The following is a 24,384-nucleotide window of genomic DNA, read 5'->3' as shown; positions in this document are numbered from 1 at the left end:
CACATGTACAATTAGTGGATTTTCATTTCTATCCCCAATGTACAGTTTTACATGCCTCTCAAATATGCATTTTCCTCATATTTTCAAGTGTCCGCTTCCAGCTTATCATTTCATTACCCTCCTAAGCAACCACAATCAATGTTGGTTTTTTTAACACAAAACCCAAATAAGAATTGAAGAATTTCAACTAAAATAAAAAGAACACAAACTTCTCTTCCAAGGGTTTTTTTAATTATTATTTTCTTTTTTTCTGTACATGAAAAAGGAGTGTTCATAATTGCTGAATCAGTTATCGGACTGCTCTCAGGAGCAGTTGGTGGTGGTATTAAATGGTCCATTATATTCCTGGAGTTCAGTTTGTAATGGTGTCCAGGGGCGTCTAGCAGATACAGCTGGCATTGGAGGCAATACGGGGCCAGAGATCAGCACACTCCTTTGCCACTGGACCAGTGATGGCAGAACCTAGGAAACAGAGAGCATAACAATTCTTAATTTGTACAAATAACAACAAATGTGAACCTGTCAGAATAGCATCGTTTCTGTCAAGAAAAAAATTAATGCAGAATATATTTCTTAGACAGTGGACCATGGAAATTCTATTTACAAAAAAAAAAAATCAATTTGTATTAATGACATTCTATTCTTCATACCAACAGATAAAAATTCATGCCAATAAAAGAATGAAAAACCTAATCCTTTGGTCTGTTTATCCCACTTTCTGCTGGTTTTGAACACAGAATCTTTCTTACATTCATTTTGTCAACTTTTTATCTCTATGCATCCCATGTTCACTTACCCTTCATCTCTCCTTTGTTGTTTACTATGACCCCCGCATTGTCTTCAAAGTATATGAACACCCCGTCCTTCCGCCTTATGCTTTTCCGCTGCCGAACCACTACTGCAGGATGGACTAGAATAATAACATACGACTGCTACATTTAGAGACCCTGATTAAGTTAAGCATATCATGTATACCACAGAATACAACTTTTATGTGTTGCCAACACACAAAGGGGGAAGAAGACAATTTACCTCTCGCCACTATAAACCCAGAAGTGTTAACTAAAAATAGGAGGGTTAATATTAAGTGGGTTTGAAACAGCCGTTGTCAGAGCAGAAACAGCTAGCCAGTGCACCCTCTGCCACATGAAGTGTCTAAAATAGTCAGCTGGAGTTTGCACTGAACACAAAGTCTTGCATTTCAATTCTTCAAAATCCAAGAAAAAATGCAGTCGTGATGCCTTAGATAAACATCTAAAAATTGGAGGTCATCAATAATACCAGAAATAGATGCTGATTTGAGTAACAATCTTGCTTTAATCTTAATGCCAAACACAGCTGAATTAAGTTTTTTTCCGAGTCTAAAACAATCCAATTTCATAAAAAGAAAAAAAAAAAAAAAATAGATGATTAAAGAAGCTAAATGATGAATTGATAATAAACCAGTTGTTGGTGCTTGAATTTTGTACCCTTAACAAAAACATGGCTTATCCATATCATTCTTAAATGACACATCCTAATCAACAGTCTCATATAAGAATGAAAATGTATTTTTAAGTCTTTAAGATAAGCATGCCCCTCATAATGTGTACATTTGTGCCCAACAAGACATTTCGATCCAAGTCTACTAACTAAGAAGATTACATTTTCTCATATGTGGCCGATCTTTGCACTGTTTTGAACCACTTGACATGATACATCAATGACGAGACTTACCCTTTTTCCTTAATTCTGGCTTTCCTTTCTTGACTGTAGCCATGACCATGTCGCCACTGCCAGCAGCTGGCAGTCTGTTCAGACGACCTTTGATGCCTTTCACGGATATGATGTATAGGTTTTTACCACCTGGAAATATTGGAGACCATATTATGTCTGACAAAACATTCAATCTAAGGCTTTTCAGTGTCTTGAGAATGACATTGAAACTGTTAACTAGGGCAAGTGGAGATCGTTTGATTTGTTTTGTTAAATGAATAGTCAAATTCTTTTCAGTTCCTCATCCCTGCTCCAGACTGGACTATAGTAACCTTGCATTTACTAACTATAATTACCACACTTTCTAGTAATTACAGGCCAGAGATCAGTGCTGGTAGGATGCACCTTGACGCTCTTACACAAAAAATATATTTTAATTACTAGTCATATGCAACAGCGCCTTTTGTTTTTTAAAAAATGGTTAAATAACGGGGGTGTAAAAAAAAAACGTGAAAAGCACTGTACCTGTGTTGTCAGCACAGTTCATGACTGCGCCCACTGGCAGACCCAGGGAAATACGGAATTTCCCTCCGGAGGAACCTCCACGTCCTGTAAACAATTGTCACACGTAAGAATTATAAAATTAAATAGCCATAAAAAATTGCTGAAAACGTGTAAATGTACTTAGAGCAGAACCCGAGCAACAACAAATTTCTCCCCACGAAATTTGAAGGGGGCAGGATCAAAGGTCATGACAGCAAGATATACAACATGCCACGGCCTCTGGCAGTTTGATGAAATAGTAAAATGAATTATCTTTGCTTGTGAATATATGTGTGGGAAGCCTCGAGTTGCAGGTGCCCTTCGGAAAAATACACGCTCGGCTGTCACCTTGATTGGATAGTAAACGATTGTCGTAAAATCGCTAAATGATATTAAAACCGGGTGCATAAACTTGAAAACCACCTACAACAACCTTGGACTGCCACATTAATCCAATACAATGCAAAAATAAACTATAACAAGTGGTTAAAGCCTTCAAACCGAATGTCGTAAAGTCCCCATATACCTCCATAGAGACAATAAAATAGAATGAGCTTCTGAAACAAGAAAAATCCAGTTCCAACATAATAATCGAAATAAAATACTGCCGGGCATCGGAGCGGCCTAAAACTTGGCACGCTTACCGCTAATACTGCAGGCTACATCATCCCGTCGCTCGTTTGTAAATTCCGTGCATGGCATACGCACAATCAAACCGTAAAAAACAAATTCTCGGGGTGTCGTTGGCCAGGTCCACTCTAACCTACCATTACGAAAAAGAAGCCATGCCATTGGACAATGCGACCTCTGCGGTTACGTCATTTCCTGAATTGGATTGTTGAGTGGACCTAGCCAACGACACCCCGAGAATTTGTTTTTTACGGTTTGATTGTGCGTATGCCATGCACGGAATTTACAAACGAGCGACGGGATGATGTAGCCTGCAGTATTAGCGGTAAGCGTGCCAAGTTTTAGGCCGCTCCGATGCCCGGCAGTATTTTATTTCGATTATTATGTTGGAACTGGATTTTTCTTGTTTCAGAAGCTCATTCTATTTTATTGTCTCTATGGAGGTATATGGGGACTTTACGACATTCGGTTTGAAGGCTTTAACCACTTGTTATAGTTTATTTTTGCATTGTATTGGATTAATGTGGCAGTCCAAGGTTGTTGTAGGTGGTTTTCAAGTTTATGCACCCGGTTTTAATATCATTTAGCGATTTTACGACAATCGTTTACTATCCAATCAAGGTGACAGCCGAGCGTGGAAAAATACTGCTTTTTATTATCATCTAAAGTTCAATTTGTCCCGCAATACAGTTGGATTTCATTAGCTATGTTTCTTTTCTTATATATAACGATAAAGGCGAGTGTCTTTAGGATATATTAAATGTCGGATTGAGTGGATATTTGAAAACTTTCAACACAAACCTCTCTTCGACATCTTGGATTTTAGAAAGAGGAAGTGTAAGCTGCGCAGGCGTTCAACCTCGATTTCACTGTAAACGGAAGTTGGCTCCTAGGTCAAGGGAACAAGCGCTCCTGTTGGAGTTGAGCTGGGATTCGGTAGATAAAGAAGTTCTTTGAATACAAGTAAGTATTTTAAAGGCAACTTAAGATATTTGATATAGTTCAATTGTGAATTTGACGTACGCTACAGTTATCTCCTTATATGGTATGTGAGTACTCACGTGGGCGGGGTTACCGCCATTTTGAAACCGATCCCACCGGTTTGAGTACAAAATTTTACGTTTTATTTTCAACAAGGTAAGTTTGGCGCTTGATTTCGAAAACTGCGTACAACAGTGTATATGTGATAATGATAAATCACTTAACAGAGTCCCAGCTGTGACTGATTTTTAGCAAGTGTCATTGACCTAATTTGTTGCTACTGGTACCTCGCTTGTCAATTTCTTCTAACACGAGTTTGTTTACAATAATTGATCCAGTAAAAAGCTGCATTTAACAACTCAGGATAATTACTTTTATATGACTGTCCGCTGTTTTTAATCTTCATACAGTACTGGGGCTGAAACAGGTATATTGAATAACTTTAAAGCTGATATCACTGCGTCAGGACTGAATACAGGTGACTTAATCATTAATGAATTTACCTTAACATGAAGTTTTCACACTTTGGACTAGCCATTAATGTTTCGCAAAAATCTAAGAATATACTAGTTGGCTTAAGTAGAAGTTAGTTTGCTAGCCACAATCTTATAGCATGACAGCTCTAAGTATTTTCAACAACTTTTAATTTTTGCGTTGGTGTTGGTGTATATCACTGCAGTGAGTGTGCTCTTATAACACCTTTTGCCTTGACACTGTAAAGATCTGGAATAAATCAAAACGGCTCCCACACTAAATCCATCCCTAATACACTTTACCTGTAAGTTATAGATCATAAGGCCACAAGTGGAGCGATTTATAGATTGCACCAAGTGTTTCTAAATTTATAACAGAGAGATTACATAAAGTGGTGCTTAGTTTATAACTCTGCAGTAAGTGACCTTTTTACATAGTATACGTGGTAGAGAGGTTGTCTGGTTAATTTTAAAGTTCTTTAAGCAGCCTGTAATATTACTCGTGCATTTGCACAAGCTGGTCTTTCTTATCAAAATGTATTGAAGACGAAGTCAGACTTGGCTATAACACTACATATTTTATTCATTGCTTTTGTTCATTTCTAATTTGATTACTCTGAAATTCTGTTTTGTGAAGTTTTTATTCTTGCAAGAGAATCAAATGTTGTACTTCATGTCCTTAATTTTTTTTTAAATATATTCCTTTGTCATTAACACAGTTTAGCTAAATTTAAAACCCATTTCCTTTGGTAAGTTGCGGCCAAATAGCTGTGTTACTTAAAGACCTAAAAGGGTAAAATTGCATCTCGCAAGATTTCATTATCTCTGAATTCTCTATTTACCTTTTAGACAGCCATGTCTAACTTCACATCTTGTCTTCTTCAAGTTATAATGAAACTACTACCCACTTCCCATAGGTTGTATTAAAAAAAAATGAAAATGCAATGTATTATGAGTGCATGTGCTTGTATTCTGGGCTAATGAAAAATGGAGGAAATGAGGCCCATTAACAACTATTTAAAATGTTGGTATGAAAGTTCCAAAGAAATATTCAGGGCCTCAGATTTTTTTAAATTTACTAGCACTGATTTTTTGTGTATATGATTTGTTCAGTTGCAAGGAGATAGGGTATATTGTGATTTAATGTCTGGAGAGTGTCCCACAATGTAAATGATGAAGGAGGATATCCTGTGATTCATCTTCTGTATGATAATCTTCAAAATATCTTCGACATTGTGATGCTATATTAGTAGGAAAATGGATGTCAAAGAACTGTTACATAAGACCTACATAAGTCATGTGGTTATATCAAATGTGTTAGGAACACATTAATGGCACGTGTCTCCAGAATTAAATGGTTTCAACCTGTGTTGATTTCGGGACTGATTTGATGAAAATCCTTTTGATTTTAAATTCAGGAAGAAGACTTGAATGCAATCCCCTATTGTGTAGCCAACATAGTCACTGAGTTAGTACAGTGGCAGTGGGTGCAATTAATTGTCTACTCCTTCAAATTGGAACCTAAGCTTTTACTATTGGAACAGTTTTGAACATAGCAATAGATAAGGAAATTATACATTGGGTTACATTGTTTCCGAATACTCCCTCTTTTCCTGTTTTGATTGCCGTTGATTAGATATAAAAATAGCCATCAATGTGCAATTTAGATATGTAACTCCTTATGGCAAGATGCTATCTTATATGGCAAATTTGTTTAATGCGAACTATGAAATCGGCATGATGTCAAAAGATATAACTGAATGTAGCATAAATTCTTTTGCAGGATATATTCTCACGTTTGAATGTTTCGGCATATAAAAATATTTCTATACTATAAGTTAAAAAAAAACTGGATATTTATATTTTAAAAGACAATCTATCAAAACAATTTGGTATTTGGCATTGTTCTGCATTCTTCAGGTCACAACTTTACCAAACTTTGGACTTAATAGTAATAATTTACTTGCTGGATGCTATCTGTACATATCATGTCATGTGAAGAGACTGATTACAATTGCTTTGGAAAGATTGTTACAGTAGACATCTGTGAGTGAAAAGGAAGTGGTATTGTGGTACAATTTTTTCTTTTGCATCTTTGAAAGAAGAAACATTGAGGAATAAAGCTTTTCATAAGAAAAAATGGAGGGAGGGTGAGAAGACGAAAGAAAGAAAATAAAATTGTTGGGTAGAAAATTGTAGTAATGCTGGAAAAGAGGACTTGAAGGACGGCTGGGGTAGCGATAGCAATTTCTTTGCTTACTGCTTTTTCATGCTTACTATACTACTTTTTTCTCCTAATGGTTTAAAATGGTTTGACTAAAACAAACCAAATCAGTGATCACTTGGAAGATGAGGGGGAAAAAGTTTCCCTGTACTTTGGATTTGCCATTTTGTAGCTGGGCAAATGATGATACAAATGCCTTCCTCTTCTATTTATTATTTATATAAGCTCTTCAGACTTTTCAGCTTGTACCTGTCATTCCTCTAGAAATAAGTGGCATTAACCTTGACATTTCTAGGGAACCCCAAGTGCTTATCCTGGGAATATACACAGTACACAAACAGCCCATCAGTTGAAAAACATGATGTTTTGAAGCCAGTTTGTGTTTTATCCACTTCTTAGACCCCATAAAGATTTCATATGATATTTTTAGAAAATGATTAATTACTAGTACTTGCTTTGAACTTATGTATTCAAGTGTATGTAAGTGGGTGTTATATTCTTATATGCAGGTCCTGAGGAACTTTGAAATCTAATTTATGTTTAGTCATGATGAATAATATATGTGATATGACAGGTCTGAAGAATATTTTAAGTGATATATTCATCATAAACCAGACTACTAATTCCTTTATATTTTAAAATGACTCTTAAGTTACTCAAATATATTACCAAATCAGTGGTGAGCAGACAGAAAAAAGGGTTAGTTTTCATTATCTTGATTAGCATACGCAGATTATCTTTAAAACATTTTGTAAATATTTTCAATGCTAATATCAAGCCTCTAAGCCAATGGAAAAAAGTATGTCCTGCATACTACAAGTCACACGCTAGTTGGAATTTGATCTGTCACAGAACATTTTGAACATACTAGTACTTATGTTCTTCAAATTAACTAATATTATGAGGCAGCTCAAGTATCATATCAGTATCATATGACTATCATTTATGTAGAGTAGATATTTTATAAGTGCAAAACAGTCATTGAGTAATATTTGTGTGTATTGCCTTGCCACCTTATTATATATAAACTTCAGGACAATTGGAGGTATAGATGATTCAACAGGTATGCAAAGCGTGGTGTTCTTTCATCCTGGATCATGGGTGTAGCCCCTGTTTACCTGCCAAAATAAATAATACAGTGTTAATGCTCTAGACAAACCGACACACCGCACACCAATGGACTAGAGGAGAATGGGTTATTATTAGCTGCTCTGTTGACAAATTAGGCTGTGTTTTCAGTCAATTTAGAACGGCTTAACTTAACCCTTTGTGTCTCAAAAGATGAGCATGATAAAGCTCCTACTGTTGGAGACGTCACCTGTCGTAAATTTTTTGATAACTTGTCTGCTGATATTATTGATTGAGGTCGGTTTAATTGTATTGATTAGAGTCCTATTCTCATACCCCAGGAATCTTATACTGTTTTCTGAATGATATGAATATTCACATTAAAACATCCCTGAGTTAGTTCATTAGTTCAATTGCCAAGCTGCTTTGTCATTTAAATAGTCCCTGCTATTTTCAGCACAGCAGCTTTTACAAATTGGATGTACTTGTTGACTGTGATATTCCACTTTGAGACCCTGCCCCCCCCCCCTCAACCTATCTCGTTAAATTTCAAATCTAAACCAGAAAAGTTCTCAAAGAGAGAGAGAGAGAGCAATCCTCAGCCAATGCAGTTTATTTCTCATTTTTATTACTTATAAAGTTAAATGTGTAATTGATCTAAACCTAATTCATTCTAAGTTAACTAGCCCATTTCTGACCTGCCCTCAAAATTTTATCAATATCTACCCATTACTTATAGTATTAGACCGTCAACTACCAAACCAAAGAAGGTGAAAAAATTCCTTGGCAGAGGCAATAATTAGATTAATTTGTCAACTTTGATGTCCACTTCAAAATCCGTGTCAGCACATCAATTTAAGGCTGTCCAACATGTGTTCAAAACGCCCAGTTGTTGTCACCAGCTGCTCTTTAGGCCCAGTAGAAGTAAATATCACAGATATCAGCATGTTGGTCATCCCGATTAAATGTCATATTTGACATAGTTGAGAGTAGTGTAGTTGCCTGACAAGCTGCATTGACTGTGGTATGAGTGATTTGCTGGTAATTAGCTCTTTGCCTGTCCCAGATAGTGCTAATCTTGGCTATGTAGTTGACTGTTAGAGCCCTTTTTTTCTAGGGTAAATTTAAATTTGGCAAAATTGACTAAGATTTTGGCTTTTTTCAGAACATTGAATTCACACCTAACCATTCCTAGAAAAGAGATGCAAAGCGTATACCCTTTCACTGCCAAGTGTACAAAATAAGTGGGGTTTAACCCATACCCAACCCTACCTTCCTCCCATCAAAAAGAAATTTGAGAGAGAGAGAGAGAGAGAGGTTGGGGTGGCCCTGGGGGTAAATTTTATGCAAGTTTTAGTGGTAAATGTTTTATGGTTTTACAGTTCTGACAGCGCATTATTCATAGTACGTAGTGCTTCTGAAGATAATAATAGTAGTAAAATGCCCTCAGTGACCCCTGTCCCCTGTCATTGTCACAGTGAGAGTGGATTAATAGCCACAGTTTATGAAGTCTAAAAGGTGGACAGATAAGAAGAGATAGAGAACTCACTATGTTTATAATATGTCGGAAACATTTTAAGATAATGTTGATGGCAAAGCAGAAATGCATCAGATGGGGGAGAAGGGGGGGGGGTAATTTGTTCTTCATCAAATAAAAAGAAAGGCAATTGTTGTCCATTAAAAGGCTGAAGTATGCTGTGTTAAAAACATTCACTCTTCATAAGTTGTTAATAAAACTTTGAAGGTCATGTCCAGAAACAATTTGTCTCATCGTATTCCGATCTATCTATTTACGTCTTGGATCGCATTCACAACGAGTTGAGCCAGGCTTTACAAATCCTAATATGTCATCCCAATGGAGCCGAGATTTAATGACTGTCCCCCCGCAGGGACGACGTGTAGGGAGTCGTGTGAGAGGCGGAGAGACTATTAAAAGATTAGGCGGTTTTCTTTTATGTACGACCGCCATATTTAGTCCCCAGGATTTGTAAAGCCTGGCTCAACTCGTTGTGAATGCGATCTTATAAAACCAAGTATCCTAGTGCAGAAGATTCCCCCTCTTTTTCGATCAATTCCAGGTCATGCGAGTCATATTTGGAATTTATAGTTGGTTGCATGAACCAGTCAGGTTTAAATTTACTACTAACTACTAATTAAATGTTTATCATAATATTGTTTTCTATTTTTTATCTTTTTCCAGGTGTCCTTCTAGTATCTAGGGGTCTCGTAACAACAAGATGCCGATCAAGAACTGTGGAAAGTGTGGGAAGACGGTGTATCCCACTGAGGAGTTGAAATGTTTAGACAAAGTGAGTCAAGGGTCATTCCTCTCTCTCTCTCTCTCTTTCTCTCTCTCTCTCACACACACACACACACACACACACACACACACACACACACACATCATTCCCTCTGAAAATTGAAGTTTGCATTTCTCTTTAACCTCTTCCTCTTGTATGAATTTGAATTGGCTGAGTTTTCTCTTCGACCCTTCTCACTCCTGCGTGAAACTGAAATGTCTGATTTTTTTCTCAAGGTAATTGAATGATTTGAGGGGCACCAGTAAGCACAGTGTTTACATATCAACGGGGGCGGGTTGTTATTGTCAGAGCACATCATTGTGAGGTGTCTTCTTTAAATTGATGGCAAGCTTCAGTGATCAGCAACTGTGTTGGGTAATATAGGTTTGGGTTTTATGATCCTTTTTGGTGAAAAATAACACCAGGAAGGCCGGTGGAATTGACCCCTGAATGGTGTAGGGATAATGGGAATGAAGTTGTAAGTGTCGCTACAAATCAGCCCGAGTCCTCTTCAGATGATATTCCTGCTGGGATCACATCGGCATAGTCAAAATTTGAGTCAAATTCTAATTATGTTCTAATTACTCTGGAGATATGTGGGAATGTGAAATTATTTTTTGTCCAATTTATCATTAATTCTTTGTGAAATGCAAGTTAGTTTGCTAAGATCCGTAGCAACCTTTGCTAAAACTGAATCAGGTTGTGAAACAGGACCCTAAGACGTGTATATGGCTGGAAGAAAGTTTACCTTAGAGTGAACTCATAGCTGTTATCGTCCATTCTCATACCAAGAGGAGTCTGACCAAAGCCAGAAGTCAACTGACCTCGGTGATATTCTCAAGTTGAACATTTTTGAACTCATTTGATCCATTATGACCTAGGGCTGTGGTTAGAAGGGTTTTGGCAAAATGAATTCAGTTGAACCTTTGGGGAGCAGGTGCTTGATTGTAAGTCTGTGATGTGAATAAAACGTTCTATTGATGGTTCTATCTTCATGTGGGATATAAATCTATTTAGAATCTAGTGAAATCTCATAAGGGGGCATATCCTTTCGGGTATATCCTTTAAGCAGTCTGCACAAGAAAAATTCATCTTCAATAAAGTTTCGGCCAGTCTGACCAAACCAGTAACTTTGAAAAGAAAAACCTGATTTAGAGTATCAATGAAAGTCAAGGTGTTGGACTGAAATTAATTTTCTTGATCTCATTGGATATCTGCAAATTATTTGTGGAAGCACATCCCTCCTTCAATAAGACTGGTCTTTAGAAAAATTGATTCTCCTGATATGAAAGTTGTTAGGTCAGCATGGGTCAGTAAAACTGATGGACCTAGCACACATGAAAGTTCAGACTTTTTCATAGTGAACTGACCATTTGGAAATGTCTTTAGAGCAGAAAATTTTGTATCTAAGTAAGATAAATGTTTTGACTGTCTGGTGATAGGGTGTGCTCTCTGCAAGTTAATGTGGTTCCCAGTGTGGAAAGTAATCGTCTTAGAGCAATTTGAATGTCCGGAAGCAGAATGAGCAAAGAGCTCTTGTTATTATGTTACTAGCAGCTTGCTAGAATTGTGAACATGTCCATAAATGTTATCAAATCATCGTTGAGCAATGAAAATGTCTAACAGCAGTAGGGTGACAGATTTCTTTGTATTTAGTTATGATTGAGAATTGCAAAGTGCTTTATAGTGTGTTAAGAGATCCTTATCCTCTGGCAAGGGCAAGAAATTCCATAGAGGACAATATTGAAGGGGGTTTACACGAAGAAAAAAAAATGGACATGCTCCTGGTTTACACAAGTTTTATATCAGTATGCCTGCTTACCATTTTATCTTTTTTATGGATTACGAAAGCATGTGCTATCCTCTGCGTGAGATATATTCCTGGAAAAAAAGTCAGCCCACCTGGAGACATGTAGGATATCCGCTTTTTCTGAACTTACTAAATACCAGTTGGACCACACCAGGATTTCACCATAAGATTTGCCAGTTTGTTAATGTAAATGTTGCATTGGTCTTTCTCATTAGTAAAATGTGCCATAACTGGTAGAGATTGTTCTCAACCTTCCTGGCTAGTTCTTATCTGTTGGGCAATTTATTTGGGCAGTTTACAGATTCCACACTATGAAAACATTCTTTTACGTGAAATTTTATGGGAGGCAGATGAAACATTTTGGAAAACTAATGTGCAGGAATGCACACCTATGGTAAAAGGCAGATTTAGAAAGGAGGGCATCATGGGCTGAAAAGGGTGGAGGCAGAGTTATAATACCCAAAATAGATTAAATTGAGCTAACACAATGGTCTACAGTGAATTTTATAGGTGTTTACTGAAGAATATCAGAGAGGTATTGTATCAAAACAAACAGTTACACACATAACAATTTTTTAGGAAAAAATGAAATGAGGTAATGTTTTTGGAAATTTTAAAGGTGGCGTGAGGCAGATGCACACAAGGTGTTGGTAGTTCATTTTACAGCTCACCTTAGCTCTGTTTAACCTTTCCATTAGTACCCATTTCAGCCCCTTTGAATTCACTTATCGTCAGTAAAAATACTGAACACACGGTGGTGAGCAGCCTGAGAGTGTGTCCTTTTCCAGTTTCAAGAGTTAAGAAATTTAGAATGTTGTCACTAGGATGTGTATAAAATGTCCTAATACAAAGGAAATTTCAGAGGGGGTGTCCTTTAAACTCTTTTACTGGTATGCTTTTCTTGAGTGAATTTCAAATTGTTTACTAGTAACTGAGTTTTAGTTTTTAAGTTTAGTATATAATTACTGACTATGACTGAAGTCAGTATGTTGTTTTGCAGACACAACATTGATTATATTCTATTAAATCTGTAGCTGAAACTTGTGAGGTCCCAAGATCACAGCGAATTTGTTGTAATTCTGTAAAGGCACAGCGAATGTCCAACTTACTGCAGGCTAAAATAGAGATTGCCTTGTAACAGGTTTTAGATGCATCTTGGAGATTCTGGGTATCTTTTCCCTGTAGAAACATAACGGTGGTATCATGTATGCAGGGTGTTTTTCCAGGTAACACAGTACCTTAATGGGCTACAGAAATAGAACCTACACTACTGCCCTGAATACCACAGTCACAGTGTTTCCAAGTTACATGTACAACTCAGGATCAGTTTTGATCCACAGTGAATTTTTTATGGTCAGACGCAAAGTGTCTGTACACAAAGCCATCAACCACATCTGTTTTCACAGTTGAGTTGCCATTGGTGTTGCCGTACACTTTTCTTGATTTTTTTGCATTTCTTAAGTCATAAGTTATTGCTATGATTAAAAAAGAAAGGGGGTTTCTTTCTTATGGCGAGTATCAAGAATACCCAAAAGTTTTGCTGAAACCGCATCATGCTCTGTTCATGTCAATTCGACTTTTTCTGGTCATAGTTAATCTGGCAGTGAGTGTGGTCCACAGGGTAATCCAGGTGCTTTTGCCAGGTATTTCAAGGTACTCATCTCAGGTAAAGTAATTTACTTTGCATTTTATATCCATTTGTTACTTCTAAAACACAGGCATTGGGCCCTGAAACTGAGTATTTTCAGTTCTTCTCACATAGTCTGTGCTCCTCACTGGAATCCATGTTCATCATTTCCAATGTGACATTTTGGATCCATAAATGAGTATACTAGTACAGTAGTTCTCTGGCACGGGAGTTTAAAGGTTTACAGACACCCCAACTTTGATTTTTTTAATTTCAAGTTCAACCTAGATGGAATTTGGTTGTCTATTTTGAGAGATGAACTTTTATAATTTTCAGGGTCAGACATGTTGAATTTTGGAGATCCACTCTTTACCTCGTGGTTTGAACTGTGTGCCCCAATCCACAGTGTGTAAATGAGACTTATGACTTTTCCCTGTTTTGAACCATTTGGTTTAAACTAAGTCATAAACTTAAAAGTGTGTCTCAACATGCTGTATAATGCTGTTTATGTCTTATATATTCTTTAATATATGATATTTGATTCGTTTTCTCTGTTTACCTAGCACCTAATACAATATCCTCTTGTTACAATTTGGGTAACAGTAATTTGTAAAAACACAAAACACATGCTTGTTTTCCCTAACTTGTAATATTTGTCTTACAGCTGATTAGTTGTGATCATTTTATATAACTGATAGAGGGGAAGAAGGGGTATCAAAACATGGGTCCTCATCACTTCTCTGATTTAATTAATCACTGATGTTCGGATAAGATCCTAAGAGAAAAAAAATCTTGGATGATATGCTCTTTTGATTTTTTTTTCTCACTGAAAGTTATACTGAAAAATGGCAGCATGTATAGTATGCTATTAATGAATGTAATTGTGAAAGTTAACTTGAAATTAAGACTTAGCATGTCAACAAATCATTTGGAACATTTTTCCAAATATTCACTTTTTTTGCCTGATTGTATACTGTGTATTGCTGTTTGTATGTTAGTTTTGTTGGAGAAAAAATAAGAAAACTATATATAATTGATAAATATAAATATTATTTTTTTCTTTCTAGGTCTGGCATAAGATGTGTTTTAAGTGTGAGGTTTGCAATATGACATTGAATATGAAGAACTACAAAGGTTATGACAAGAGGCCATATTGCAATACGTGAGTGTTGTTTTTACTTATTTGCTAAAACTTTTTTTAGAAAAGAATTAAGACATTATCGATATTATTATTTAATTTATTTGAAAATATGCTATTAAAACATATAAACCTGGTCACTCTAGTCAATATTTTAATACGGCAGGTTTTATCCAGTTTTGCTTCAGTCTTGACCCATGTCCTTAAATATTTGTTTTCCAAGGTTAACACAAAAGGAATCCAGCCTGCATTCCGCCTGTGAAGCCTTGAAGCACATATTTTACCAGTGATATTAAGTGACCTGCCACTTGGCATTTACAGCCAGTGGTTAAGAGTCATTTTAAGATACTCATGATCATCATTATTACCACATTGTTATGTTAAAAAGCTGGCAGCGTATTTAGTCCTGGGATTTTGTGTACATCCATCTAGGTTAAGATACAGACATTATGGAGGTTATAAAGGCAAAACCTGGCTATAACCAGCCTTAGCCCAAACTGAGATTAGTCGTATTTCCTTCCTAATTGGGTAGACCTAGCCTAGCATTGCATTAGCTGGCTGTCAGTTTACCATTACCTCACCCTAGCAAGTATATCTAATCCTTTTATTGCCCATTGCAATAGAGATTCTAGCCATTTGTCCTTAGATTGACTTCCTATGTTTAGCTTATTACAATCAGGTAGCCTGTTGAGGTTACCCGCACAGAATAAAAATAGAATAAGGCTGATCTAGCTTGACTGGAAATACAACTTTGCAGAATAACCTGCTCCGTGAATGATTGCTTAGTAAAACAACAAGAATGTGTACCCCTGTGCGCTAAAATGGTGGATTTTGCTTTTTCTTGCTGACCTTGAACCAATTATAATCATTACTTGAAAGAGGATATCATGGATGCAGAATTTAAGAATGTTGAGCACTTGAAATTATGAACCTTTCTAATGTATACATTTTTTAACGAATGTGGTACGTGTAAAATACAAGTTGACAGAACCTGTTTAATGTCTTACCCATCCTCTATAATAACAAAATGCTAGGTCAAGATAGCTGTTTTTCTTTGCTCCCTGTCACTCCTTCACGTTGCATGAAACTGTGAAAGGCATCACTTTAGTCTATTGCTATTTATAACAAACCTATGAACAATAGGCCCACATTATTTGAGTTTTGTGTAATAATCAGCATTGTAAAATTTTGAGAATGATTCCTTAATTTCAAGGCAGTTTAGTCTGACCAAGCCACAGATCCAGGGGATTCACAGGCTGCAGATCAAGCACCTGCTAAACTACCTGCTCCTGATGTAGTTCTCTCTGCCAAGAGATTTCTTTTATAATACATTAAGGACTACCTTTTCTTGCCATTTTGACTTGTTCTTAGAAGTTCTTTCCTGCATCTGGAATTCCCAGTTTCCAGGAGATTTTGTTATGCAGTTAACATATTCCTGGTACAAACAACAAATGTTAGGTAAATAAACATTTCATATTAATAATTATTTTTTGCCTGGTCATCTTCAGCCATTATCCCACCACCAAATTCACAGCGGTAGCAGATACACCAGAAAACAGAAGAATAGCAAAGAACACACAAGTACAGAGTAATGTAAGTACTTAGAGAAACAAGCAGAGTACAGCTAGACAATAACCAGGACAAGGGCATTGGGGGTGGGGGGACAAAATATCTATTTCCCAAAAGTTGGTCTTAACTTTTTCTCTTCCTTGGCCAAGGTTAAAACTGAAATAATGTTCTCAAATTGAGATATCTGTATCTGTTTTATAAGAGTTAAGAAAACATTCATGTTTTATCCATATTTAAAAAAAATAATTAACAAGTCTGTTGCTTATTTTTTTCTGGATAAAAGTAGGTCACAACTTGTGGTCTCAAAGTAGAAGTCACCTCTGACCATAGATTCTTTCATGGAAGGGCATCAGCACAATTAGTAATGTGGTGTCTCATAACTGGCCTTGGTCCTACATTAAACCAGTTCTGTCCTATTGCCTGAACCTAAAGGTGTCTTTTCATGTCTAAAATGATTAGACAGAAAAACAATTTACTAATATACATTAACTCCAGTGTGCTTTAGATACAAATTGATTCAGTTCATTTTGTTTTATATAGTGAAGGCACTAAACTGATGCAGTAAAAGCAGGCAATAAAAGATGTCCATTAAAGGAATTTGTCATGTTTTTTAGCTGTAAAAACATTTAAAGATTTTTGTAAAATTATTTATTTATATTCATTTTTAGGTAGTGAAATTTGCTGTTTTAATAACAGGCATTTATGTTTAATCAAAAAGGCAATGCCCACACACCAAATATATACCAATTCTTGACAGATTTTTTTAGAATTTTCTGCCTCATCTGCTGACTTGTAAATTTGATTGTTAAACCAATGTAATAACAACACAGATCAATACAAAAACCAAAGTTTTCCAGCAATTCAGATAAGTGGAATGCATTTTAAAGAATTGGTATGCCATTAGTGAAACTATATATCCTCTCTGAAACTGGCTCAATCGATATTTGCTTAATTGTGTCAGTTGTGCTGCAGTTGGCACTGACCTTTCTATTAAATCTCTGTTAAAGGGGGAGGGGGGGCAGGAATTTGACAAAGGCAAAATGTCAGAGTATGTGAGATAATTGAACTAAAAAGCCATATAACTGAGATACATCCTACTTAGCTTAGATACATTTCCCTCATTTGAACTATTGGGTCATGGGAATAAGTCATGGTGTAATCATTTCTAGATCAAGTACCATCAAGATTTCGAAAAGCAGAAGGGAAGCAAAATATCTGTGGCAGACGATCCAGAGAACCTTCGCGTGAAGAAGTTATCCCAGAACATCAGTAACGTGGCTTATCATGGGGAATTGGAGAGGAAGGCAGAGATGGAACAGAGGCGTCCTGACCAGGGTAAATTGACAACCTTCTTAGATATAGTGCCCACCTTTGCTTTGTTATTGGTCAAGGTTTTTTGCTGCCCAATGGAAACCTAGTTTGTTAAATTTATTTAACTTTTCCAATTTCCCAACCAGGAGAGGAATCCCATAATTATGATTACTTTGTCACGATTACTTTATTTGCCTCTCAGCAAATTGTAAACCTTGAATGGTTTTGTTCTCCATAAATTGCACTCTTTCCATAACTCAGTTGTTCAAGAGATTTCCTTTATTTTAAATGATATCCCATGATGCATTATTTAATGTGTGATAATAATGATCTGTTGCATGCATCTGAATGGGAGAGGATGGATATACTGCTTGCTTTACTCTTTAAAGCAGATAAGAAGTATATGCACTTCAGTTTTCACCAATGATTACAGTACTTGTATGAGGCCCACGTAATATATTGGGTATTAAATGCCAGAGAATGCATTCCTCTTGCTTTAATCTCTGTTTTTCTACTTTGCCATATTCTTAGAAAAGTAACATTTTATTCTTGCTTTGATCTTGGCTTTCAAGGTTTTCTGAAACTATCCAACTTAGAAGCCATATCAAGTAGACTTAAGATTAATATCACAGCCTATAATTCAAATGTTATATTTTAATTTACTGCCTTCTACGAACCCAAAGCATATTCTTATATATGGTCTGGATAATTGATATTTCTTGGTTTAGGAATCCAGAATGGATGAATTCTGCAACTAAAATACCTAGTGTATACATATAGATTTAGGGCTAGAGCATTTTCTTCTTACACTGATCAAGAAAATAATTTAAAAAAAAAATTGAATGAGTAAAAAATATTATACAATCATTTGTTTGATTAGCAATATTGATAAAATGATATTGATTATGAAAATAGTTGGCTTTATTTCTATCTGAAAGCTATGAGTGTCTTTAAACTGAACAGTGTTAGTTTGGCTTTCTCATTAATCAGACATAAATTCAGTTAATTGATCAAACATTGAATAAGAAGAGTCTTAGTTAATTGTGATATAAATGTTTTAGTCACACTTATGGAAATAAAAATGTCTAGTGAAATAACATCAAATGAGACATGGATAGAAATGTTTATTCAAATTGATAAAATTTGATTTATCTAAAAACTTCATTTGTCTTATTTTGGTTGTTATATTATAGGTATTTTATGTTTTGTCCCTTTCCTTTCCTTTTGTTAGTACAACTAGATTTTTATTCATCTTATTTATTTCAGTTTTGTTATTATTATCAAGGGCCACAATTGTTTGACTGTGTGTGTGTGCGTGCGCGCACGCGCGCACGTATGTGCGCATCTGTGATTGTAAGGGAGAATGTTCATAATTGTGGTTGGATTCACCTTTCTTTGCACCTCTCCCTCTCTCTCACATCTCTCTCTCTTTCTCTCTCCTCCCATTCTCCCAACCTTCTTCCACCCCCTTTTCCGTTGATGATCCCCTTCCGTCTTTGTTACAGAGTATGATGTTGGTTCTGCCCCGCCTCCAGGATATGCACCACAAGACAGTAGGGACACTTTTTAGTTATTACACAACTTATAATATACCACCATGAACATAGTTCCAGCTTAGAGGGCATTCTGAATTAGTTGATCCGAGGACTAATTGATCTGTGGATCAAATATGGCTGACCCACATTAAAGCACAGCTGGCTAATCCGCTAATGGTGTCCCTGCACCCCATCCCTGCAGGTGTCTAACAATTAAACCTTACAGATGTGATTTAATTCGTTTAATGGCATGTGGGGAGGCGGGGAGACCAGATGAGTGGGTTAGCCATATTTGATCCACGGATCTGTTAGTTGGCAGAACAACTTTTTCAGAATGACCTCTTAATGGATATACATGTATAGATTGACAAGTTTTGTTGAAACCAATGTTTTTTTCTATTATTTGAAAAAAATGATATAATTGCAATCTGTGCTGAAAATAGTCCTTTCAAATGAATGGAAAATGTATATAAATAAATATTTGTGGTGGGTGTTGATTTACGTTACAGTGGAAATGGAATATTTACTAACAGTATTCTTTATTGATAAATAATTCTTGAAAGATGATGAATAGCATGCTATCTGAAATTTATTCTTTTATGAATGTTGTAGAATGACTGAGAAATTCCCAAAGGCATTTTAAATTTCTGCATCTCTGTCTTGTAAAACAAATTTTGGCCATTTTGCTAGAAATAGATAAAAAACATAATTGGTAGATCTTATCTCTGTTGCATTAATTTAAAACTGAAATAACAGTATAAAACTTTTGAGTGAATGTAAATAACAAGCCCACTTTTTTTTTTTAATGTTCTTTGAAACATCATCCATATTCTTAAATTGAATTCTCCAAACAGTCTCATGTAAGATGCCTGCTTTGTTTTGGTGTGTCCCCATTCTGTGTTTACCAAATTCAACTTTTAGAATAACTTGGCATGCACATATCCCTTAAATGACCCCTGTTCTTTTATAATTTTATTTTGTTTTCATTATTATTATTATTTTTATTATTATTATTATTATTCAGACTTAACAGATTTGCAAGTTAAAGAAACACATAACTTAATAATGAAAATGGACATGATATACTATTGATTAATTGTTATCGTTGGCAAAACAGCAATACCTTGACACAATGTACAGATATCTATTTCCAAAAACTTATGTTTATATCTTAAAGTCATGCACAAATCTTGCTTAGATATGGCTGGTTTCAGATGATATGAAAAGGCGTTGGCTGAAGTCTTAAAAGTTTTTATATCTCTTTCACCCATTTGCGAAAGCAGGTTCTTTTTAGATGGAGCTTTTAATAATGATATCTGCATTGCAAAACTATAACAGTAATTATTCAATCTTTTCAATGGGCAAAAAATAATCAAACTTTAAGATACTTAATTTCATAATCACAAAAATTATATTTCTATAAAGCATTTGTGGTGCTTTAATGCATAGAACAGGACTGTAGAGTAGCTTGCTTTTAAGTGTTGTTGCTACCACTTAAAAGAAATGTTCTAATTTTGAGAAATCATGACTTTAAATACGTTATCTGTAAAATTCACAATTTCCTCCATTGAAAAGATAGAGTAACATCTATATTATATTCTCAGAAAGGATGTCATCATGTGAATGCAGTCAGTTTAGAAATTTTGAGTAGAACTTGGGTTTGTGACCTTGGGTAATGGTTAAAAGCATGTTCAGGCTTTGAAATTTCGTCATGACAAGCAGTTTAACTGAAAATTCGTCCCTTTTTGCACCGATATGTATACTATACTGGACCAGACCACTAACGGAGCCTTATCACTCGACACAACCAATTTATAAATTTACAGCAGGAAGGGGATTTGTAAAGAACTAGTAAATACCTGAAACACTGTCCAAAGTAAAAACCCTGTAGAATTGTACTGGTCCAGTTAAGTATAACACTCGATGTGAAAAGTTCCGTACAGTTTTATCCCCCTAGTGCATGTGGTATATGGAGTAGTACCATACTTGTCTATATGTCAGTACTCATTTGGAAAGCTTGCGTACACTTCACTTCCATGATGAAAGGCAATTGAGGTCAAATATAGTAGACTCCACATAGCTCGGACTCTTTAGGACCGGAAAAATTAGTTCAAAATGGAAATTCAAAGTTGGCAATATTCTTAAGTTTTAGCCAATACCAAAGAGAAAAGTCTGTTCTTCAAAATTTAAGATGAATGTTAAATTGAGCTATGTGGAGTCTACTGGGCATTTGATATTGTACTATATTAATTGATGAAGTCACCCATTTTTATACTAAAATTACAATCTAGTCCTCAAAATTGCTATTCAGAGGTCAGCTCAGAAATATCTTTGGAGTCAAAATTTGATAATGCTCAGTATTGAAATGCAAAATTTGTGACAAAATTTCAATCATTTATTTTTATTTTTTTAATGGAATTATCTGAAATTATGTTAGAGCGGTCTCAATGCATCCTTGCTAATCTGCTAATATGCCACACCATGAAAAGTCTCAACCCTCATTCCACCATATTTGCTCTCCCTTCCAGGGCAACCAATGCCTGCAAACCAGCCCTACCGCCGCCAGCCTGGCTCCCTGGCCGATTACGACCCGATGATGAGAGAGGAAGCCCGCCCCTCGCCGTACAGTGCTAAAGTGCAGAGCACACAAGTGTATAACTCTGGAAGAGGTATACTGGGTGTTCATATAGAACTTGATGATAGCACTTTATTAATAAATTGTAGAAATAACATTCAAACACACAGGCGTGCACACACACACATGCACACGCACGCATGCACACACACACACATGAATGCATGCATACCCTCACACACACAAACACACTGAATAAGAGCTCCAGTGCAAAAGCTCTTTTGAACTTATGAAGGCAGATGCTTTGTTTTAATGAAATTAGTACAGTGAAAATAAGGAGTGTTGTGTGTTTTAAAACTTTTTTTTATGACATACAGAAAGATGTGGAGGAGGGGGACTTATTGATACGATTACCATTAATCCTGAAAGTTTATACTTAAAAAAAAAAAACTGCAGCATTTTGATCACATCTTTAAATTAACTTACCTTCAAGGTATAATGTAGATTTTTGTGCAGACACCTGTAGATTGTATGGTGGTAGATTTTCATTGCCTTGAATTTTTTCATTTATTTATTTATTTATATAGTTTTGCCAGAAATTTCTTATCTTACCAATAATTGTCTCGTTTCTTTAATGATCAAAAATCTATGTTCAATTGCTTGTAAGTGTTGTATGGGTTGTTTTTGTTGCTGTTTGAGTACTGATTGTCTTGAGTGGGTAATTTTGCATCCATAAAGGAAAGTGGTGTCATGTACATTTTGATGGGAAATGTGTTGTAATGTTGGGTTTGGAAAATAGGATTTTAAGGTAATTACTGATGAAAAACTAACATGAAAATGTGTAAGGCTTGCATTTTGTTTTCAACAACTCTTTCGTGCATCTTTCTAGAATTCACGTTTGGCATATAGGATGCTACCTTGTATTTGCAACAAAATGAATGTGTATTATCAATATAATTGACATTTTGGCTCTGGTGGCTGTGGTACTTTCTGTTTTATGATAACATTTGAAAGTCAAGCACATGCATTGAAGCCAGAAGCCAAAGAATGAAAATCCATGGGGTAAGATGTCCACAGATGGGCAGGGGATTTTTTTTTTTTTTTTTTTTTTTTTTTTTTTTTTTTTTTTTTTGGGGGGGGGGGTGTCTCTGTTTAGGTCATTTTTAGTAGTATGATAAATCTAAGATTTTTTTGTCTTAGACAAGAAAAAGTCATTTTATCATTACCTGGATTGACAGCAACTAAAAAACAAACTAGACAACACTCACAAAATGGGAGAGAGAGTACAAAAATCATGTGTTGTCACGTATGCAGTGTTTCGCTAAAAAGGAGGCGTACCAAAGTTGCACTTTGTGCCTGAGAACATGTTTGGTCATGTACCCAAAATTAGTGTTTTGTTTCTCCATTTTTGATACTTTTCCATTCTCTTTCATTTAAAATTTGTTTCTCACTTTCTCACAAAGTCAGGGTCTTTCATGTCAGGTTCAAAATTAAGTGGAAACTACTATGTATTTTAGAATTGAACAACATTATCATACACATGTATACAGACTGAGAAGGTAAAACTTATCTCAAAACAGACTGATCAGATGGATGGACAAATGACAGATATACAAATAAGCATGACTGATCTTCAAACTTCCTCTCCTCCTTAGCCAAACACTGCCAGCACGTGCACTTCTCCATCATTTTCCTCCATCTCCGTGTTTTGATGCTTAATTTATTTTATACCCCTTATTCTTTGCCTACTAACAAGGCTTGGGTGGCTTTCTCTTCTTACTGCAGTTGAGACGCAACCTCAGGATCGCAGGAAAGTAGGTTCAATCGCTGATTATGACCCGGTGAATGAAAATTATGGTTCCTTAGCTGGTGGTGTTTCTTCAACGGGGCAAGGTAACGTAGTCTCCGAAAACTCTGCATGAGGCACGTACATGCATGATATAGATTCATACCCATTTGTTCCATACCCATTTTCTACTTTTTAAGTAAATTTTTTGCAACAAACTGTTTGTTTGTTCTTTTGCATGGACATAATATTGTGTTTTAAGATGGCCAGTTCAGGAGCAGTGTAAAGAGCAAGATCAAGTGAAAAATTGACCCTGGATAAATGAAATGAAAGTTTTTTTAGTCATCTTTTATTCTGTAATTTCATTTGATTATTTTTCTTTTTTTTTAGGTGTTATCTACTTACACACAAAAGCATGCTTATTGCACCTTGTTGTGAATAATTATTTACAGCGTATCCCTCTGAATTGATTTATACCTTTTCCTTTTTTATGTACAGACACAGATGTGTCTGTACATATTGCCATCACCTGCGTCTGTCGTCGCCGATCATGTCGCCGTCGCCGTCGCCGTCGCCGTGCACTTTCAGCGTTAACACCATAAGTGGAAGACAGTTTTACTTTTTGGTTTTATATTTACAGAGCTGACTAATATTCATAAAACGCAGGTCAAGTTCGAAAATCAGCATGATCGGGCCATTATTGTAGAATTTATGCTGTTTTTTCACTTTTTAGCATATATGCAACACTGTTAACACATTTCAAGAAAAACCGATAGGCCTGTTGTCATGAAACTCACAGGAGTAATCAATCTTACTAAGACTCAGATCAAGTTCGAAAATCGGCATGATCGGGCCACTATTTTAGTAGTTATGCTGTTTTTTTCACTTTTTAGCATATATGCAACACTGTTAACACATTTCAAGGAAAACCGATGGGCCTGTTGTCATGAAACTCACAGGAGTAATCATTCTTACTAAAACACATGTCAAGTTCGAAAATCAGCATAATCGGGCCATTATTTTATAAGTTATGCCGTTTTTTCACATTTCCTCAGATTCAATTCTTAGGCATGTTAACAGTCTCATTATTTAACTAATAAGATTCGCAAAAGTGTTTGT

At 35.8% G+C, this 24,384-nt stretch overlaps 2 protein-coding genes across 13 annotated transcripts in view; one reads left to right on the top strand and one right to left on the bottom strand.

The window, feature by feature from the left end:
* Positions 1 to 209: 209 nt before the first annotated feature.
* On the bottom strand, positions 210 to 3,817 carry LOC106179047 (large ribosomal subunit protein uL14). Its single transcript, XM_013562548.3, has 5 exons — positions 3,670 to 3,817; positions 2,221 to 2,304; positions 1,717 to 1,845; positions 797 to 910; positions 210 to 462 (listed from the first exon to the last, which is right to left on the bottom strand). The coding sequence occupies exons 1-5, from the start codon at positions 3,680 to 3,682 to the stop codon at positions 380 to 382; spliced, it is 423 nt and encodes a 140-aa protein (XP_013418002.1). The 5' UTR covers positions 3,683 to 3,817; the 3' UTR covers positions 210 to 379.
* The window catches only part of LOC106179021 (LIM and SH3 domain protein 1), a 35,436-nt gene continuing 14,725 nt past the window's right edge, over positions 3,674 to 24,384 (top strand). For 6 of the 12 annotated variants that reach the window (XM_087016814.1, XM_024074971.2, XM_087016813.1 and 3 more), the window contains exons 1-8: positions 3,674 to 3,831; positions 9,815 to 9,923; positions 14,419 to 14,513; positions 15,998 to 16,082; positions 17,228 to 17,393; positions 18,875 to 18,922; positions 21,433 to 21,573; positions 23,265 to 23,372. In XM_087016814.1, the coding sequence (XP_086872940.1) occupies positions 9,852 to 9,923; positions 14,419 to 14,513; positions 15,998 to 16,082; positions 17,228 to 17,393; positions 18,875 to 18,922; positions 21,433 to 21,573; positions 23,265 to 23,372 (715 nt within the window). In that variant the 5' untranslated portion in view covers positions 3,674 to 3,831; positions 9,815 to 9,851. Of the gene's footprint in view, positions 3,832 to 3,886; positions 4,006 to 9,814; positions 9,924 to 14,418; positions 14,514 to 15,997; positions 16,083 to 17,227; positions 17,394 to 18,874; positions 18,923 to 21,432; positions 21,574 to 23,264; positions 23,373 to 24,384 lie in introns of those variants that run through there. The other 6 variants (XM_087016817.1, XM_087016816.1, XM_024074969.2 and 3 more) reach the window with 4 other exon arrangements.

This window comes from Lingula anatina, chromosome 7 (assembly GCF_051362555.1).
Source record: "Lingula anatina isolate TDL-2025a chromosome 7, LinAna3.0, whole genome shotgun sequence".
In the NCBI taxonomy this organism is placed as follows: domain Eukaryota; kingdom Metazoa; phylum Brachiopoda; class Lingulata; order Lingulida; family Lingulidae; genus Lingula; species Lingula anatina.
The sequence above is the reverse complement of the archived record's forward strand: the minus strand, read 5'-3'. Positions and strand labels throughout refer to the sequence as shown.

Bases quoted from the DNA above. Each gene is read 5' to 3' on its own strand.
- LOC106179047 (XM_013562548.3), bottom strand. The intron at 1,846-2,220 runs GTACAGTGCTTT...CAATATTTCCAG, and splicing joins GAACTGTGCTGACAACACAG to GTGGTAAAAACCTATACATC. The intron at 911-1,716 runs GTAAGTCTCGTC...TTATTATTCTAG, and splicing joins GCCAGAATTAAGGAAAAAGG to TCCATCCTGCAGTAGTGGTT.